Source organism: Crinia signifera, chromosome 4 (assembly GCF_055691185.1).
Source record: "Crinia signifera chromosome 4, ASM5569118v1, whole genome shotgun sequence".
NCBI lineage: Eukaryota > Metazoa > Chordata > Amphibia > Anura > Myobatrachidae > Crinia > Crinia signifera.
In genome coordinates, this window is record NC_139220.1 from 125875599 (window position 1) to 125897999 (window position 22401).

General features: G+C 41.0%; 1 protein-coding gene and 1 long non-coding RNA gene across 2 annotated transcripts in view; both read right to left on the reverse strand.

Annotated features, from left to right (window-relative positions):
• LOC146072419 (uncharacterized) overlaps positions 1-22401 on the reverse strand; it is a 419935-nt gene that overhangs the window by 97931 nt on the left and 299603 nt on the right. The gene's annotated exons all lie outside the window — the stretch shown is intronic.
• DCN (decorin) overlaps positions 18887-22401 on the reverse strand; it is a 68826-nt gene continuing 65311 nt past the window's right edge. Inside the window, exons 7-8 of the mRNA XM_083182384.1 lie at positions 21930-22068; positions 18887-20776 (exon numbers count right to left, since the gene is read on the reverse strand). Of these exons, the coding sequence (XP_083038510.1) occupies positions 20582-20776; positions 21930-22068 (334 nt within the window). The 3' untranslated portion in view covers positions 18887-20581. The remainder of the gene's footprint in view (positions 20777-21929; positions 22069-22401) is intronic.

Below are 22401 nucleotides of genomic sequence, written 5' to 3' on the forward strand. Positions count from 1 at the left end.
CAGGATGACGCGTTTATAGGCCATGCCCCCTCCCCTATTTCCAGGCGCGGGCCTGTGTCCCTCCTCGATATAACTAAAAGTTGGGATGTATGCTGTAGTTGGACCAGACCAGAGGAGCTACAGTAGCACATGAAAAATGGACTGTCTGCAGCAGCACACTAATGAGAAGCTGATCCTCTCAGCACCCCCTGCTGGCACCTGGAGGAAAATGCTTCTAATTGACCAACAGAGGAAGGAAGATGCCGATGGCTGACTGTCAACACTGGCTGCATAGCACACACTTTGGACCTATTTTCAATGGTGGGCCTGGAGCTGCAGCTCAGTGGCGTAACTTCAAATATTGCGCCCCCCCCCCCCCCGCCAAAGGTTTCTGGTGCTCCCCCCTCTCCCTCCCCGCCTGCCACTTGCCATCCCGCCAGCCATATACTTACTTACTCAACAGAGTCCAGCTGTCAGCGATGCGGGTGGGAGCCTGGATGTGATCGGTGCGGATGGGATGCCGGTCAGTACTGCGGTGGTCCCGGCTCCCGTCCTGGCTTCATTCTGATATGAAGAACGGACCATCACAAAATGTCTGCCCCCATACAGCAGACAGTTTCAGAGAACTGTCTGCTATATGGGGCCGGACATTTTATGATAGTCCATCTCCATAGGCTCAGAATTTAGTCAGGACGGGAGCCGGGACCACCGCATCGCTGACAGGTAAAGCTTCGGGGCATGAGGGGGGGCATTACAATAGCACCGCAGCCCCCCGGCGCCCGCACTTACACTGCGCCTCCCCGCGACCGCGGGGGCTACGGTGCTATTGTTACGCCACTGCTGCAACTCCATATGGCCCATTTTTAATCCAGCCCTGTCATTTTGCTCATAACAACCAAACAGATTCTACTTCTTAATTAGTTTGCACCTTCTAGAAGATAATAGATAGAATTTTATTGAATCTTCAACAAAACTCCCAGCTGATTAAATTTACACAGGTGCATCTATATATGTAGGATACTACAGATATAATACATAACAGTTTTATACTACTATGTAGTTTTCTAGTTGAGGAAGGGACATTCCCCAGGACCCACTCATCATTCAAGGGCAAATAATTAAGAAGGTAAGTTGTAACAAAGCCAGAAACCTGTCGCCAAAAAAAGTCAATAGAGGACAATCCCACCTACAGTGCAGTAATGGTTTCTGGGGCGCCATACTTTGGACAGGTTCCTGATTCAGAGTGGTCCACTAAAAACCTATGATGTTTCTAAAAATACCTATATGGTATGTATTTATTTATTTATTTACAGTTTCTAATATAGGGGGTTATTCTAGTCCATTCTTTCTGACAAAATCCTTCTTAGATGGACAAAACCATGTGCACTGCGGGTGGGGCAGATGTAACTTGTGCAGAGAGAATTAGATTTGGGTGGGGTTTTTCTTCAAAGTGAGATCTATATTGAAGTGTAAAATCATGCAGTCAGTATTTTCCCTGCACAGAAACAAAATAACTCACCCAAATCTAATTCTCTCTGCACATGTTACATCTGCCCCCCTGCAGTGCATATGGTTTTGTCCATCTAAGAAGGATTTTGTCAGAAAGAATGAACTAGAATAAACCCCACAGTGTATTCCATTGCGCTTTATATTTTAATACATTTTCCTAAACATAATAGTTGACAAAGGGCCTAATTCAGGTAACAACAAAGTGTGGCTCATGCCACAAAGTACCGATGTACAGTACTTTGTGAATGCTATACTGTGCATGTGCAGTTAAGGTCCTGCATCATTGGACGCATTACTTCTGCAGACTGTCAGTAACTGACATTCTGCTGCTGTTTGGGGGCAATGAGGCTGTGGTGATAGCCACCATTTCCCAAATCGGGAGGAATGATGCCAGAATTTCTGTTGGATAACAGTGCATGTTTTTAGAAAAATGCTCCAAGGTGATATACTGTATGGAAGGGTTAGTAACTGCAATGCTAATTCCTTCTTAACCTTTACTCAATTCCAAAGAGATTTGTAAGAGTTTATAATGAAGTGATATGGTTTTATCCCTGATTGGTTCTTCTATATAATAAGTTGAAGAGTCTGTGTGCGTGTGTGTGTGTGTGTGTGCGTGTCCGTCGCATTGCGGACACACCGTGGCACTCAGAGACACCAAATTTGGCAACAAGATACCTCTGGACCCGGTGGTGTGCACCTCGAAGCCGTTTTTGGGAAATTTCACTTAGAAATTAAAAAAAACATCAAGTTTTAATTTGCCTTCATTGATGTTCTGGGGAAAAGATCGACGATCTGGAAAACCGTTGATAAAGGAACAACTCCACACCTGATTTCATTGCTGTCATTGAGTATGAATGACACATTCTAACATTATGGTGAAGGCTTTAAACAATTAGGAAATAATTGAGGTATAATAAGTTGAAGAGTCTGTGTGCGTGTGTGTGTGTGTGCGTGTCCGTCGCATTGCGGACACACCGTGGCACTCAGAGACACCAAATTTGGCAACAAGATACCTCTGGACCCGGTGGTGTGCACCTCGAAGCCGTTTTTGGGAAATTTCACTTAGAAATTAAAAAAAAACATCAAGTTTTAATTTGCCTTCATTGATGTTCTGGGGAAAAGATCGACGATCTGGGAAACCGTTGATAAAGGAACAACTCCACACCTGATTTAATTGCGTATGAATGACACATTCTAACATTATGGTGAAGGCTTTAACCCCTTCCCGACATTTGACGTACATTTACGTCATGGTCGGAAAGTACTTCCCGACACATGAAGTAAATGTACGTCATGACTTCAAAGTGTCACCACGTCTAGGGACGCGGTGACAAAGGGACGATGTCTGCTGTCCCTGACAGCAGACATCTTCCCTCATTGCCCAGGGGGGGCAGCGATGCCCCCCGCCATGGGCGATCGCTGCGATTGGCTGTTCAAACGTGAACAGCCAAAAGCAGCGTTTACTGTGTGATGTGCATAATTTTGACTCTGCTGCCCCCTAGTGTCCAAAAAAATTAAAAGCAGGTTGAAATAATGATGTAATAATAAAGTATAGATATGGTCTTTGTTAGTTATTAACTATTTTGAGTGGTATGATTATTTGTCTCACAAGCAGAAAATTTAACATTTTGCAAATTGCAAAATGTTCATTTTTTTTACGACATTTTGGTATTTTTCACAAAAAAAAAAACTGTATCGACCAAAATTTATCACTAACTTGAAGTACAATGTGTCACGGGAAAACAATCTCAAAATCACTGGGATAAGTAAAAGCAAAAAAAAGCTATCCCCACTTAAGTGATACCTGTCAGATTTGAAAAAAAGGCCTCTGTCAGGAAGGCAAAAACATGCTGCGTCGGTAAGGGGTTAAACAATTAGGAAATAATTGAGGATATACATAGACCACGCATAACACACACACATACACATTGTACCACACATAACGCACACACACAGTACACCACATACGCACACATAGCACACAACACACACATTTATATGTAGAGCACCTCACACACTTACACATTGGACAGATACACACACACAACACACCACATGCAGTACAATACAAATCCATACACACTACAACACACACCCAAAAACAGTACAACAAACACACAGAACACACACACTTAAACATAGCCAGGATACGCACAGCACAGCACACTACACACACATATATACGTAGCACACCTCACAAACTTACACATTTGGCAGATACACACAACACAACACACACACATAACACCCCACTCACAATACAACACACACCCACATTCACTACAACACACACCCAACAACAGTACAATACACAGAACACACACACTTAAACATTGCACAGATACACACAGCACACCACACACACACACACACAGATTTATACATAGCACACCTTACGCACTTACACATAGGGCAGATACACACAACACACACATAACATACCTCTAACAGCACAACACACCCACATTCACCACACACACCCAAAAAACAGTACAACACACAAAAAACACACACTTAAACATTCCACAGATACACAAAGACACAACACACACATACTGTATATACATAGCACACCTCACACACTTACGCATTGGACAGATACATACAATACAACACACACAACCACATACACTACAACACACACAAACACACAAAAAATAATTTTCCGTTTATTTAACAGTCTGTACCGGCAAATAAAAACTGTACCTAATGTACCGTTTCTACTTTGTTCCCCATATCCGTCTCTCCAGTCCTCCAGCCTGTCACTGCGCTCCTCGGCCAGTTGCACTGAGAAATCTTTGTCCTGGCCAATGCACCCATTGATCAATACAAAGTGAGTACACTGAACTCACCCTGTTAGTCAGTTGGATATCAGGCACTGCTCTGCCTTAAGGGTTTCCCAGACTCTTTTGGTTCATAGATAATGTTTGGTCGGTGGGCATGAGCGCTGCATGCATTTGTTTGAATGTTATGAGTGTAAGAAGTTGAAGAATAAGACTGAGATGAAGATTTGTCATGTTATAGTGTACAATTTACTCAATAAATCGTGAAAAAAATATGTGTACATAGAAGTACAATCAAGAAATGAAAGTAGGATTAAAAAATAAATTCTGATTCAAACTGATAATTGTTTGGATGGCGGTGGGTTGCGAAACAAATCTACAGGTGGAGGGGGTATGGATATTGTTGGCATAATTGGTGCTTGGTACACCTACGGGGGGTCCCCAGTTGATGAGAAATTTTCACTACAGTGTCACCGTAGGGGGATTTCCAATTGGGGTTCAGGTGGTCTTTTAGGGACCCCTTTACAATCCCGTTGGTCTCTTCTCCTGGTGCCTACGGTCTCCCTCAGTGATTGACTATCATTAAGGGAGACCGTAAGCTCAAGTAGAAGAGACCTACAGGATTGTAAAGGGTCCCTAAAAGACCACCTGGACACCAATTGGGAATCCCCCTAAGGTGACACTGTAGTGAAAATCTTATCAATTGAGGGCCCCCTGTAGGTTTAACGAACACCAATTATGCCCACAATATCCATAACCCCACTTATAAATTTGTTTCACAACCCACTTCATGCAAACAATTATCAGTTTGAATCAGAACTTTTTACTCCTACTTTCATTTCTTGATTGTACTTTTATGTACACTTACATTTTTTTTTCACGATTTATTGAGTAAATTGTACACTTTGTAACATGGCAATTATTTTTCTCAGTCTTATTCTTCAACTTCTTACACTCATACCTTAGCAATGCACCCATTGATGATTGTGATGGCTGGATCAGTGGATTGGCCCGGCGGGTGTATGGAAGAATTTGGCCCATTGCACCCATTCCCTATGGTGCATTACAGTGGTGTGGGTAGCGTGCGTCGCGTCATGACATCATGTGGCCAGGTCCGCAGACCTGCTCCCACACTCAGGGGCTGCCCCACTGTTTGGTAGAGATGCCCGGTGAATATGCTTTACAGATCCCCAGACCTCAGAGACTGCCGCAGGCAGGTTCGGTGAGGGGAGTGGCAGTGGAAGGGAGCAGTGAATTTTTTATTAATTATGGCCCGGTAAGTAATGCCCACCCCGATCCCCACGCACTCAGCGCCTGTAATTACACATCCTCGAAACTGAACCATTGAAAGTATAGAAATGGAGGTGTGACCACATCCCTTTCTGATTTTGTACCGATTGCTGACCCTCAGATGTTGGAGGATATGTCATACAGTAGGTGCGAAATCTCAGGAGTGGATGTGGAATTCATCAACACATACAAGTTATCACTTGTACAACAACAACACCACACCTGATTTCATTGCCATCATTGAGTATCAATACAAACACATTCTAACATTATGGTGGAATCTATAACAAATTACAATCTTAGGTCTTTGGCACAGCATACTGTAAGATTACATTTTTCAGCAATTTTGGAAATAAAGAAACCCCAAGGTTTTCCCGGGCAACGCCGGGAGGGTCAGCTAGTGATACATAACACGCATAGCATTGAACCAGTCTTGAAAAGAGAAATGGCAGATGCAGTCGCTCTCATTAAAGCAGCTCCAACACCAGCCGCTGGAATCCAACAGAATAGGACGCGCGTGCATAAGACGCTCGTGCGCCCTATTCTCTCGGGTGCCCTGCAGCCCTCCGCCCATCTCCCCACTCACTGCCCCCTCTGCCCCTGCTCCCTGCCTGTCTCCTTGAAGTGGAAACGGGCAAGGTAGCCTTCTGTCCCCGCTCCCCGCCACCTTACTGACAAGGATGCGTGAGCTAGTGAGCTGTCTCCTGGCGCGCAGCTGATGGCGGCTCCATCTGTAAATTTGTCCGCTATATTTTATATCTGAAAGTGCAGATCTAGCAATGTCATACACCAGTACTCAAATGGAGGTCTAAGTTTATCCCAGTCACACAGAGGCAAGTCGGAGTTTGGTGTGTTTGTGTGTGTGTGTCTCCTTATAAGAAAGGGAAAACATCCAATGGGTCAGTTGCAGAATCAACGGTAACTGGCAGGTCCCATCTCACAGTCCAACAGAAGCACCAGGTGCACCATTGTTTGCTCAAGCACAGGCTGAGCTGAAACAGAGAGCAGCCATTCTTTCCTTTATTGTTTACATGGCTCCTTAGAAAGAGATGATTAACTCCAGCTCCTGAAGAAGACGTGCAAACACATTGAAACGCGTTGAGCCCCACAGCCCCACATACAATTTCACACAGTACTGGATGTTATCCCCAATTGACTGCAGCCTACACCGGACCAGTTAAACCTCCCATTTCCAAGATCCTACAAGCCTCAGCCTCATTGCAGCCACCAAGGTATTCATATACCACAGAGACTACCAGCCATTCTGCTTCTGAGCTAATCAGGATCCCACTGGGCAATCTTTCCGGGACAATCCCTATCAACATACAAGGGACCAAACCTTTGTGCTGCTTCCCCACTGGGTAACTATAAGAAACTTTTTTGCTGTGAACAGTTGCAAAATCTCTCTCAATGGAGCATTATTACTAATTACTGGTCACAAAACCACACCAGTGACCAACAATTGCACACTCCCCCCCCCCCCTTTCTTTTTGTCTTATTGATGAGAATTCTCAATACAAATGTTTTTATGTCTTACAATAAACAGATGTTATTAACTTCTTTCATGTGGTAGTGTGATCTATTCAGTCAAACCTAGCGCTGTATAATCCCCTTTTTTTATGATTAACTCAGCAGTTTATGTTGTGCAGACACTGCATGCAAGGTATAGGTGTATGCAAAATAGCCTTATATTGATTATAATGGGTGTCTGTGTACCTTAAAATTTCAGAATGACAAATGTGTATTAAAGGAAAATATTTTTTTTTTAATTAGGAAATAATATCATTAAATATCCTGGAGAAATTCTCAGTAAGACGTGATCAGTATCACTCTGGGGGATATCTATAGGTACAGTGCCTTGTAATCGGTATGCGCTGAATCAGTACGTCTTCGCCGTTGAATTTGCCACCAATGATTGTTGCCTCGATTAAATTTGGTGACAATTTTTTGATGGTCAATCTGGTTCCGTTGCACAACTTTGGTGAAAATTGACAAAAATAAAAATTAATTCTGTTGATCAGATCGCTACCAAACTTCCCAGGATCACCCGTTGGGCTCATCTGAAGATTGCCTGAAAATTTCATCAAAGTCAGTCACACCGTTTTGGAGTCCATAGGGAACATACACACATACCCACATCGATTTTTATTTATATAGATTGCCATTAAATGAAAGAGTAGAAAACATAAATGAAAATAATAATTATGCACTTAAATGGCTCCTTACTAAATATACCAGACTGCCACAGTACTGTACCTACTTATTGTCAGAGGGTTGTCCTGCCACAGTACCTGCTCATTGTCAGGCAGTTCTCCTGCCACAGTACCTGCTCATGGTCTCCCCCTTTCCTTGCTGCTGCTGCAGTCACTGCAGGTCTGCAATCCTGGAACTACTGAGGCCTGCCAGCCTCCTTTACTGAGCCGCTCTTCTAAGTCTTTCCCAAAATGGCCACAGCCTCCTCAAGCATAATTAAATACGGTTATGGTATAAAACATACTACAGTGTCTAGGTCTACAATCATATGGTCGACCACTAATGCTCGACAGTCACAAGGTCGACGGGGTCCAAAGGTCGACAGTTAAAAGGTCAACGTGGTTAAAAGGTCGACATGGAAAAAGGGTGCATGGAAAAAGGTTGACATGAGTTTTTAATATTTTTAGGGTATCTACGCCGACATAGGTCAAAATGGACACTCTCTAGTGTACCACGGCCCCTCGCATGGCTCATTGCACATGCCACGCTTCGGGCTCAGTGCCATGCTGCGCTCGGCACACTATTTTATTCTCCCTCCACGCCCTAGTGGATGGTAGGGCATAAAATACCACCTGTCGGCTGAAAATTTTGTAAAAAAATGCATGTCGACATTTTTCACGTCAACCTTTTCCATGTCGACATTTTGACCATGTTGACCTATTTCCTGTCAACCTTTAAACTCTGTAGACCTTTTGACTGTTGACCTTTTGTCCCTGTCAACCATATGACTGTCTATCTTGAGTCATTCTATGATCAGTCCGGATACCCTTAAATACTGTCTCCTCCGATGCACTGGCCATTTTGGGAGAGGCATTTTCCAAAGTACAGACTACTGTTTGCAGCACTGGCCATGCAAATGCAGGGCTCGTCCTGCCCTATATATGACCCACCTTTAGAACTTCTTGTAAACCCCCTTATTTACTAATTTGGCATTTTAAAGTTTCAATAACATTACCTTAATTGTGCCAATAATTACTGTACATGTCATATTTTGGGTGAAAAATGGTCCCAAAGTTCAAGCAAACTAGCTTTTTCATTAGTGCATGTACAACAAATTTAAAGAAAGAATGTATTTGAATGAGTTAGGGCAATACGGATGGTGTAATGGTTAGCGTTACTGCCTCACAGCAGGTCATGGGTTTGATTCCCACTTTGGCCCTAACTGTGCGGAGTTTGTACATTCTCCCCGTACTTGTGTGGGTTTACTCCGGGTACTCTGGTTTCCTCCCACAATCCAAAAATATACTGGTAGCCCTAGAGCGTGTGCATGTGGTAGGGAATATAGATTGTAAGCTCCCCTGGGGCAGGGACTGATGTGAATGTTCAATTATACTCTGTAAAGCGCTGCGGAATATGTGTACGCTATATAAGAAACTGGTAATAAAATAATAAAATAATAATAATAAAATAATAATATTTTAGATTAAAAATGATCGCTGGCCCAAAATTACCCCCAGGAGTGCTCGAACTAAACTATATTTTGCCTCTTTCAAACCAAAAAGTTTGTGGTGCCCGTTTGTAGGTATTGCTCTTTTTGTGTAACTGAAATTAGTTTTTTCTTTGAAAAGCAAAGCAATAAATAGGTTGAAAATCAGTTTTCTTTTCCGATTATTTCAAATAGTCACTTGCTTCATTAGAATGGAAGTGCTCTGTAAATAAGCATAGTGAGGGTTATTTACTACGATGGGAGTTCTATTGAGGATGATATGTTGCCAACCAATCAGATATGGGGCGGGATGCAGTAACATCCGCAACCTCTCTCCACCACACATAGCCAGCTACCGCAAAGATAATTATTGCATATGCACTAACATATGCAATTATTATCACAAAGGATAGCTCTTGCGTTAAGAGCTGCCCTTTGAGATGTGCCCAACGATGTGTGAGCAGTCCCTTCTCCTGCCCGGCAGCTCCCTGCTCAGATGGCTGCAGGGGCTTCCGGGCTCCGCCTCCTCCTCAGTGAGGAGGTCACCGCTCCGGACAGCACAGCAGGAGGTTGCCCGAACAGAAATGTTGGGAGCGGCTTGGATCAGCAGGGGATGCGAAGGGAAGCCCATAGGCTTCTATGGGGCTACGCCAGATAAAACTGGCTTAACTACTCTCAGCGAAGCGCCGGCGGTGGGGCTTTACTGCATATACAAATACCATAGAAACCCTGAAAGCTGTGGTTTACTGAATTTCTGTTTATTGAATCTCATCCTTTATCTATTTTCTTCTAGAAGGTGCTAAATAAATATGATGTAGATTCTGACTGGTTGCTATGGGCAACATCACATCTTCAATAGTACTCCCATCTTAGTAAATATACCCCAATGTGTGGGAGTACAGCAATTTATTTAAAATAATAAGGGGGAAGTATTTGTCACTTTTATTTATAAAAGCTATAAAAAAAAACATTTCTGAGACTATAGTGACTCAAATACTGCCAAAATATATTCTGGGGCAGTTGGTTTATAATAGTTGCACACAATTTTGCTTAATAAACAAATGTTTGTATCTTAGGTGACCCTATCATGTGGCTCACAACCAATGCCGGGTGCGCTCCTCAGCCAGATGTGTCTGGTTGCTGCCAAATCCTCCAGCCAATCACAATAAATCTTGCATTGGAGATATATTTTCAATATATTTTGCTGTTTTTGATTCTGCATGTTTAGCTATACTCCCCTACGTATGCTTCATTTGAAAAAAACACAAGTAGATTGATACATGTGTGTGAATAAATTGGTATAAAATGACAGACAGACAGAATCCGGAATCAGACAGAAAAGTTGCAGGCGTTTAACGTTTCAGTTAAATTAACTGTTATCAAATACAGTGCATTAAAACAAGTGACCAACCTTTATATCCAAGAACGCGTGTGCAACGCTCACCTCCGTGACGGGACCTCCCACTCAGTGTGCGTGAACCACTGCCTGTGATGTCATTGATCTACGACCCATAGAGTACTACAGTAACAGACATATCGCTGTCAGCTCTTAAGCTTTCCGATATTAAAAGCTACAGTAACAATATTGATAGCATATCTAAAATCATTGATGATAATATATATAACATACTTTTTGTAACAGAACAACTAAATTCTCACCAAATGTTAAAACATGACACACAATAAATATCCAGAAAAATAGCAACAGACTCCATAATACATCCCTTATTACACTCAGTAATCTATTCAAAGGAACATAATTAGGAAAAGTAAGTGTATGAAATACTTTCGTTGAGACCATGCCGCGCTAGCGTTCCTAAATGAAATATCCACTGTCCTTCACATCTCAAAAGTTTTTTAACCTATTACCTCCCCTAATAGAGGGGGGGTATATGGACAATCATCCTATAAAGGATGGAATGTAATGTATGGCCCATCTCTAAAAAAATGCCATGCTACCTGCTGCTCGCTGTTACCTGTTTGAATGGCAGCACTGATACTTGATCGGTGGGCTCAGTGTCAGACTGGGAGGGTAAGGGCCCACCAGGGGGGGGGGGGGGTGTTCGGGGGCGCATCTTACCCTCCCAGTCCAAAACTGAGTCACCACCTGCCACTGCAATGCTTTGTTGGGGAGCAGGTGCACAGAGGGGGAGTGTGACTGTGTGCACCTCTCACTTTGCTACTTGTCCTTGTTACTGCCGCCAGGTAGCGGAAAGCTGATCTGACGCTTGGGGCCGAGGAAGGCAGCAGCGGCATTGCACTCCCTCAAAGAGGGTGCACCTGGACCACTTTGCGCTGGACATACTGGAGCAGAGGATCGTGAACTCCTCTGCTGGACCCCTGTCATGTTTGCCATCTGCCTGCAGAAGTCCATTGGTTCTGCTACTGCTGTCGAAGAGCTTGGATGGTGTGAAGCTGCTAGTGCAGCGCAGGGCGGACCCAGAGCTTGCTGACCATGCCGAGAACTGGTAGCACGTGTAAGCTGCCTCCCACAGCTGCAGCTAGGAGCTGCACTTCATCCTGCACTATTACAAGCACTTTGGGGAACCTGGATGGGATGGGCACTGGAGGCCTGCCTGGGCTGCCCCAGCGGAGGAGTTGGGACACGCCCACTGAAAAAAGAGGCCGTGGCCAAAAATCATAGGGCCTACCAGGGAATACCCCGGTCCCCTGCTGGACCAGGCCAAGCCTGGGTGGGCTGCCATTCGTTCCTTAAATTTACAGTCTGCTTTCCCCACATATGATTTGCCACATGGGCAAATTAGCTGGTACACCACGAAAGTGGAATTTAAGTTAATTGATGGCGAATATTTATCTTATTTCCATTTAAAGGGTGTGAGAATTGACTGCCAGGTAACAAAAATTGACATGTAACACAGCTACATTTCAAACAACCCAGTTTTTTGTTTTGAGTTAAAAAATCCTTTGACTCAGCAATTACTGGATATTGTGACATGTCTTTTCAGAAGCCCATTGCGTAAGTGTTTTCCCCTACTGTAACATGGCATTAATTGTGTGTTATTCAAAGAGAGCTGGGGATCATTACAGACAATGAGCCAATATTTTTTAGTGATGTTATTCACTTCTGGGGATTTGATGTTGTAACTACTGACCCAGGGGAACTTTTTAGTGGTTTGCTTACTTTTCTGTTTTTTGTTTAATAGCTCAGCTCTATCCATAGCCAACACTGCGGCTTTAGTTGATAACAATTGTGGGCGTGAATAGCCCCTTTGGAAGATTCGTTTATGCGTATCATCTGGGAAAGTGGGAGTCCTCTCACCAGACCTCTAGAATGAACACTTGATGCTGTTAAAAGCGTATTTTTGTCAGTCAGTTTAGTATAAACCGATGTATTAATATTACCATATTCAATAGTTACTTTTACAAATGTAAATTTTAATGGACTTTCCATACTATTATGTTCTTCCAAGAGCTTTATTAATGCCTCATCTGATCCTTTCCAAATTACACATAAATCATCTATGTATCAACCAAACATCAATTCATCATTAGCAACCGATTGTGACCTGAAGAACAAATCCTCTTCAATGGCAAACGTTACCACATTAGCATACACAGGGGTGGCACTAGATCCCATGGCACACCCCTGGACTTGTAAATAAATTTGTTTACCATAGCTACAGAAATTATTAGTCAGAATTAATTCTAACATTTATAAAATAACTTCTATAATATCCAATGAGAAATCTTTGGACGGCCAATAATCCAAAATTGTGAGGAATAGAAGTACTGTATATAAGTTAATTACATCAATACCCGCTAGCCACAGCCCTTCAGGTACATTAGATATTCCGGCCAGCTTATTAAAAAAACTTGTGGTATCTAACAAAAATGTCTCTTCACGCTGGATTAGTGGTTGAAAAATAGAGTCCAGAAAACAGCCACCGGTTGGAATAGTGACCCACTGGCTGCTATAATGGGTCTGCCTGGGGGAGCCGTAAGGCTCTTGTGTATTTTTGGAATTGTGTAAAAATTTGGAACCAGAGGATGAGTCGGGATTAATAAATTTTTAATTGCAGGAGAGATAAAGCCAATGTCTTCTGACGTTCCATTTTCCACTTTGTTGGAAAAGATAAAGCTTTTTCCACATCATGCTCGACAAATTCTTATGAAAGTCTTTATGCTGGCGTTATTACTCAGCAGTTCAAAAGTTGAGGGGGCTTTAATTGTTTGTAATTTAGGCGGTATGGCTGCCGTAGAGTTTTGGTCCGCTTTATTCATGGTTTCATCAGGATTCTTATAGAATTCTTCAGTTTAATGCTTCTCCATAATCCAATTTAGATCATCAAAGTCTACTGAAGTCACAAAGGATAAACCTTTACTTAATAAGCTGGACTCACTATCAAACAGTTCATATGAGAAGAGGTTGAATATTAGGTGTTCTTTAACTTTGGTGGTCAGCCTACTTTTCCTCTGCCTCCAGTTCTGCCTGCCCCTCCGCATCCTCACCCTGGGTCGGCTACCAGTCCTTCCCGGGTTCGAACCCCTAAAGGGGCCGCTGCTTGATCATTCATCTCAGTCTCACTGTTGGAGCTTTGTGCTTCAGCTGAGGAGTCTGTATAAAGATTAAATCTACAATTACGTTGGAAGAACGTTTTTTCCATTCCTGTGGATTTTCTGACAGCCAGCAATATACTGTATGTCCTTCATAATCTGTTTCGACTTTAATTAACTTGTCTTTCTTAAATTTTAATAGGCTTCTTTTATATTGCAATACCTGCTGTGAAATTTTATCAAGCATCGCATTGTCATCTTGGGAGGAAAGAAAGGCACGTGCTCTGTCTCGAATGCTGTGATCTTGGATTTTACATTTTGCAATTCCTTAGTGGCTTGTTCTACAACTAGCAGAATTAAATTGAATGAACATTTATTAAGTATAGCGACCCGGCGCCGACAAAACGCTGGGTCATATCTTCCAATTGTCGGACAATTTTTTATTCTACAACCATGTGGGATATTTTTTATTTTGTAGTAATCACTTAATGAGAGTGAATGCATTAAGAAATCCACCTCCTTCTTTTTGAGGCGTAGTAGATCTCTTAATATTGTGTCTGGTGATGCAGCCTCTATTTCATCATTAAGGCCAGTTTCGCATAAGATGGCTTCTGCCTCTGAATCGGTATATCTATACATGTCCCCTATTTGGAACTGCAGGTGTGCAAAGTCTTCATTCGCTTCATCAGCCATACTTGATGGTTTTATCATCGCTTGGGTGATCAATCTAATCACATGGTCCACAGACTGTGCATAAAATGTGAAATTCACCACCATATAAAACTTATATTCCGTGTCAGTGTGACACTAACTGTCCCCTTCTGCAATGAGGGCAGACAGTAAAGCTTTTCACGCCCACAATTGTTATCAACTAAAGCCAAAGTGTTGGCTATGGATAGAGCTGAGCTATAAAAAAAAAACCAGAAAGGTAAGCAAACCACTATAAAGTTCCCCTGGGTGAGTAGTAACAACATCAATTCCCCAGAAGTGAATAACATCACTAAAAACATTGGCCCATTGTCTGTAATGACCCCCAGCTCTCTTTGAATAACAAACAATTAATGCAATGTTACGGTAGGGGAAGAAACTTATGCAATGGGCTTGTGAAGACAGACATATCACAATATCTAGTAATTGCAGAGTCAAAGGATTTTTTTACTCAAAACAAAATAACTGGGTTGTTTGAAATGTAGCTGTGTTACTTGTAAGTTTTTGCTAACTGCCAGTGAATTCTCACACCCTTTAATTGGAAATAAGAAAAATATTCGCCATCAATTAACTTGCAATTCCACTTTCGTGGTGTACCAGCTAATTTGCCCATGTGGCAAAACATATGTGGGGAAAACAGACTGTAAATTTAAGGAATGAATACCAGCCCACCGAGCAAGTATCAGGGCTGCCATTCAAACAGGTTACAGCAAGCAGCAGGTAGAACTGCATGTTTTAGAGATGGGCCATGAATTACATTCCATCCATTATAGGATGATTGACCATATACCCCCCTTGATTAGGGGAGGTAATAGGTTAAAAAACTTTTGAGATGTGAAGCACAGTGGATATTTCGTTTAGGAAGGCTAGCTCCGCAGGGTCTAAACGAAAATATTTCACACACTTACTTTTCCTAATTAAGGGCCTTATTCTAGTTCATTCTTTCTGACAAAATCCTTCTTAGATGGACAAAACCATGTGCACTGCAGGGGGGCAGATGTAACATGTGCAGAGAAAATTAGATTTGGGTGATTTATTTTGTTTCTGTGCAGGGAAAATACTGACTGCATGATTTTACACTTCAATATAGATCTCACTTTGAAGAAAAACCCCACCCAAATCTAATTCTCTCTGCACAAGTTACATCTGCCCCACCCGCAGTGCACATGGTTTTGTCCATCTAAGAAGGATTTTGTCAGAAAGAATGGACTAGAATAACCCCCTAAATTACTTTGAATAGATTACTGAGTGTAATAAGGGATGCATTATGGAGGCTATTGCTATTTTTCTGGATATTTAATGTGTGTCATGTTTTAACATTTGGTGAGCATTTAGTTGTTCTGTTACAAAAAGTATGTTATATATATTATCACCAATGATTTTAGATATGCTATCAATATGTTACTGCAGCTTTTAATATCGGAACGCTTAAGAGCTGACTGCGATACGCTGCCTACACGCTGCTGTTGCTGCGTGTAGGCAGCGCGAGTATTTATTTTGACCTCTTGCTTAAGGATTCTAAGCCGGCACCAGGACATTGTACTATTTATTGGTGTGCTTGGCCCACTGCCTGTTTGTGCAATTAATCAAAATACAATTAATGACTATGTTTAATTCATTTTACAAACTATAAGCATAATGTATGTTTTTAGAATGCCAAATAAAAGGTTTTCCAGCACTTTTTATTCAGTAACCCTGCCGGATTAGAAGTTATTACACATTACACTGTCTAGCAGTTACTAAATGAAATAGTTTTCTAATGATATTAAAAAATATGAATAAAGTGTGAGTAACATAGCTTATGAGGATAAAGATACTTTTCATTATACACTTTTTTTTAGTAATTAACTATACTAGTAGACTATGTAAAACATGTTACATATGCTGTTATTATCACACAATCTGGCTGTGTACTTATTAACCAGCTCCGCACTCTACTTACTGTAGTTCTGTTCAGTAATTCGACTTTGCAGGTGTCCACCAGAGATTTACAGTATTTATCCTTCCATTATTCAAAATCTACAGCTGTTATAAAATAGCCAACAGAAGGGCCGGCAGAACATAGCCTCGTTAGCACTCAAGTGATGGTTTCTGCCTTCCTTTCAGTATTTATCAAACAGCAATAAACTAAGATTACCAATGTTTGCCCCTATTCCCGCATACACCATTTACAGAATGCAAGAGAAATTTGGTCCCCATGACCAGCAATGGGAGCCCAGCAACAGCCTTTTGGCTTCAGCAAAATCTCCCAGGCATTACTGGGTCCCTGCTGGAAGAAAGTGTTGTGGTATTGTTGAGGGTGTGGCAGATGGACAGTGACACCTCTTCCATGCATGCACAGTGAGATGCCACACCGGGCCTCGCACTGTGTGCATAGACCTGGGCAGTAGAGCATACTGCACAGAGAGAGCCAATATTGGCATTGCACATTAGTATAGATGACAGAGGCAGAGGTTTCAAGGGACCAGATGCACTAAGCTTCAAAAGTGATAAAATGAAAAGTGATAAACAAACAAACAAACAATCAGCTCCTACCTGATATTTTTCAAACCCAGTCTGTGACATGGCAGATAGGAGCTCATTGGCTGGCTGTTTATCACTTTCCATTTTATCACTTTTTGAAGCTTAGTGCATCTGGCCCTATAGAAGGCAAAAGCAAGTTATATGAGATTGCTGCTTGGTGATTCACTTGGTACAAGTGAAGTAATTAAGGAGTTGACCTCAGTGTTTCATTGATGTCTCTGGTCAGAGATAAATCTCTCTATAAGCAGCATATGAATGCATGTGTTCTCTACAGTGCGTCTCTGTAGTTCATGCCAACATTCTAGTAGGATGAAGGGAATCCATTACATGCAGTACTGCTTACATTGCAACAAGTGTAATTTAAGTGAGAAATGTATAACATCATTACCTAATCAGCAAATATACATCATCTGAAATAAAATAAAATAAAGGATTTTCACGATAATTTGAAACTCATGTTATCTGTTAATTGATCATTTCCATAATTCCGCTGTGAGAGGCTCAGTCAGCACAAAGTATAATTAGCACTCTGTAATCAGCTCTGATATTTATGTCACAGATCTTCTATGAATTACATACATTTCCTGGATAATGTCAGTTTTACACCTATAGGGAACGATTCTGGTTCACTCGCAGTGAACCGAAATCGGCTCCTGCCCCTATGGTCGGGGTTTGCACATGTGCATTTCAGCGCAGGCGCAAAATCCGACTACGTATGGCCGCCCAGGGGTGCACAGGGGGCATGCATTCGGAGGGCGGCGAAACAGCGCTACAAGTACTCGGTAAGCTGCGAGCTTTGCAGCTTACTGAGTCAACCAGAATCATCCCCATAGTCCAATATCCTTATACACTGACTCCAAAGACAGTTAAATAACTACTGTGCATACTGTATTTATTATTAGTATTAACCCTGGGAAGTCCAAATTGTTTTGCAATTCAAACAACTGGTTAAAATGTTTAAATTATTTGTAATTTATTATTATTATTATTATTATTGTTATTATTATTATAAAAAATGGTCTATATTTAACAATGTTAAGGGGGTATTCAATGTGGGATCATGGCTGTCGATCCCCGCCGACAGCCGTGATCCTGGCCCGAATGCGGTCAGAACACCCGCCGAACAACAGGCGGGATTCAATGTCCCGCCTGCCGTTCGGCGCAAAGGGGGCGTGGCCGTGAAAACGACCGTAGATTGTTGATCTGCGGCCCTGATAACTACAATCCACGGCCGGTATCGGCAGAACGGGCCCGACAGCTTCTGAAGTCGGGCCCATTCTGCCGTGATCCCTCATCAATGCTGTCGTTAATGACCGCATTAAATCGTGAGCTGCCGCTATTTCCCACGTCGGAAATAGCGTCAGCAGATTGAATACCCCCCTAATGCTCTTATGTTAAAGTGGCTCACCATTGGATCTGCTACTAGCGCTAGGGTTGTTGAGCCTGACTAGACTTTGGACCTGAAAGGGTTAAGTGTTTAAAAAAAAAAAAAGTTCAAATTGCCAACATACGAAATTATATTTCTGTGACAGTAGCTGGAATTAAGGCCTTGATTATATTTCTAGTTGATGGATCACATATTTTCTTGTTACATTAATGCTGAAGATTATATGCAAATTCATTATATTCGCCTTTGTTTTGTGTGATTGAATATACTTGTAAGGACTCTTGACTTTATTACACATGTTTTACTGTACAGGCACTAGCAATTTTAATGGCAGTAGAATGCAGGTAACTGGCTCTATATGTACAGCTGCCATCATCAATGACCGCGGCAGCAGTCTAACTGTGTACCAATGTCCAGAACACATTTTCATATATTCAATGTATACACAGCGGGTAAGCATACTGTATAAGTAAGCTGGTAGCATCCCCCAAATGAAATAAGAAACGCTAGAAACAAAGGCATGCTGGTTTTACTAACGTTTCTTGCGTCGAATGTCAGCAACTGAATTCAAGAAGTATGTATATGTTACACTAATAACAAGCTATACATTACGTACTGAGCAAACATACAACTTGATTTATATAAATAAGAAGTCACACAGATCTGTTCTAAAATTCAAATAATTGATCTTTCTGACAATTTTAATGCGCTTTGCAAATAGTACCTTATTCTCAAACCAAACATATTCCAGTCAAATAATATCTTAAAGAAACTGCCACAAGTAGATATCTAACAGATAGGAATATCTGTATTTGACAATAACTTCATATGACATACTGTATGTGCATTACAAACCAGTAAAATAGCCATCTAGTCCATGAGTTGAATACGTGTCGCTAGTAATGCCATTCCGAGAGTCCTATGTAGTGCTTCATGACAGTTGTCAGTGATCCGACCATATTGTTCATTTTACATGGTAATACAACGGTTTATTTTGGTGGATATATATTTCTATTTGCAGCTTGACGTGCGAAGCCAAACATATACCTACTAGACTATAGTATTTATAGTGAGTACAGTAACTAGAAATGTTATATGCTCAGTACATATACTTAATCTGGTAACTAAAGTATTTTAATGCTAGAAAAGTATTTAATGTTACAGATAATCTAGGACTATAGGCACAGGTACGTTACCAATTGATTTGAACTCTATTATTATATATCAATGTATTAAGCATGTATATTGACATGTCAGTGAGACACAAAACATATGAAGAAATTATAGCTCCAATTTACATAAAAGTTGTCGTGGTTTATCTTTCACCAGCACCATTTGTTTATTAGTGACTATTTTCTTGTGAATATCACAAGTTGTTTTCAGTTACAGTCCTTTCTGAGTATACTAACACAGAATATCCTTGGTTTCCATTCGCCTTGTCACTACAATATGTTAAACTACTGTAACTGGCAATTTCCTAACCATTGCATAGCTGTTCTCCGTCAAACACATAGGGCCAGATGTAATAAGCTTGAAAAGTGATAAAATGATGATAAACCACCAGCCAATCAGCTCGTAACTGCCATGTCACATGCTGTGTATGAAAAATGACAAGAAGGTTGATGGTTTATCACTCTTCATTTGATCACTTTTCAAGGTTTAGCACATCTGTGCCATATACACATTAAAATATAGGGGGAGAGTTGTCAAGCCGACTAAAGAAGACCAGTTTTCTGATTTCAGAAATAACTGCGATAGTTTGTTGGGATAGCACTGAATACATCCATATACTGTATTGTTAATAAATTTCCATAATTGTTTAGGGTTCAAAAGAAAACATATCATTACTCAAACTGATTTTGTTCTTATTTAACAAGATTTTCCTACTTCATTAACTAATACCTGCAGTTTCCTTATCAGGCTACTACATACTTACATACATACTAAATAAGTAAACTGATGAATTCTCTTCAACAGTGAATTTCCATGTTTCATGAAGAGTAGAACACTAAGGTAAAATGGAAACGTATGCTGATGCATGATGAATGTCATCAGCGCCCTCCACTGTTTCATGAAACATGGTCACACAATATATTTTGGGGCCAATTTCCAGTATTTTACTTTTTTATTAGTTGCGAAGGCTTTTTGAAACAATTACGCAAACAAACAAAGAAGACTTTATTTAAAATACAGGGTGGATCAATACGTTTACTTGTAGTTTCCAATTTGTATAGCAGAGCGTTCATACACACATCGGAATGTGGCTGGCTGGATTTCCCAGTACTGGACTGGGTTGCTGAAGAGGCTGATTCCTGTATACGATGCCTTCTTTGTGTTGTATCCAATAGGACAGAAATCATTGGTTGAAACAGAAGCAATTTTGTTGCTGTGAAGATACACAACCTGCAAAATCACATTTGTGAGTTATGTTAGTGAAAGATTTTTATTTATAGATGATCAAATCAAGCGCTGCAGTTTACTCCTGACTTCTCCAGCCCACTATAAGACAATATCATACTGTACATTAGTTAGTCACCTTTTATTGTAGCTTTTCCCATGAAATTAATGTGGGAACTATTTTACCAAAGAAGTGATATTTAGCAAATGCTGACCATAGGAGATATCAGAGAAATCTGCTACATTCATCTAAAGGGGCCCACACACAGGTCAAGACAGCGATGTGTAAGAACTGTGTGCTGAGCGATCTGTCAGGGCCAGTGTTCTCCAGTGAGAACACTGGCCCTGACAGGCGATTAAGTAGATTTTATTCCAGCATGCTGGATATTAATTGCCAGGCGATAGCAACGCACAAGGCCGTGCAACTCTATTGCTATGGCCCCTACACACGGAGTGATGTAAGGGCATTTTTTAAGCAATCAAGTAACATTGCTTAGAAAATGCCTTGAAATCACCAAAGTTATGAAGGATCCACAGTTTTCTTTTTTTTTCAGTGGAGTCACCTGTGTTAAACTATCTCATTGATATGAAAGGTATAGCAGCACAGGTGATTGTAATCCTCAAGTAAGAAGGAAAATTCTGGAAGAGAAAATTTTGTTTCTCCTGGAGTCGGTCATGTTGGGAGGTATGCATACAGGACCTTGTGCAAGTGGCATCAGACTTCCCACTCAGTCAATTAGGACATAAGAGTCTGACTGTTTTCTAGATTATTTCATTCACCTTCCCATAACTCCACTAATTTTAACCCTTTGAGTGACAAGTGAATGTCAAAATAGATGTAAATATTGCCAAGCAATCATTTGTATTCATCATTATGACCTGTAATGTTTATCTGGTATAGGAAATATAATCATTTTTTTACACAACATGTTTATTTGAATTTATATAACAAATGTGAGCGACGTTGACATTTTTAGTGGATATTTTGAACATCTCTCACAGAGATGTTGGCACTCAAAGGGTTCAACAAACTCACCCGCTCTATTTAAGTGGAGCCTTCAGTGTCAATCATGTTTTGAAGAAGAGAGTTTGAACAATACTGAATTTTTACTTTAAAAACAAAGTGATACATGCTCACATCTTGAATTGTAAACTGTACCTGGATGTACTTGTGTTCATTAAGTCCAGCAGGCACTTGAGTGAGGCTGTTGTGATCTAAATGCAGTTCCCTTAAGTGTGGTACATTCCCAATTGTCCCATTCTCAAGGTTAATGATGTTGTTAAAGCTCAAACCTAATCTGAAAAAGATTAATAAGGCATATTTCCAGGAGATAAGGTATCATACAAAGCAAGTTATACAGTAAGAAGACAACAGCTGTCTAATGATCATACAAATCAGACACAATGCTGCATATGATGATCTTTATTTGCAAATTCTATAATGTTACACTAATTAAAATACAGGTGGAGTATCCCTTATCCAAAATGCTCGGGACCAGAAGAATTTTGGATAACGGCTAATTCCGTATTTCTGAATATTTTTATATTTGAATGAGGTATCTTGCATTAATGTTATATAAGCACATCAAACATGTGAAATACATACACATATATTGTATTTGTGCATGAAA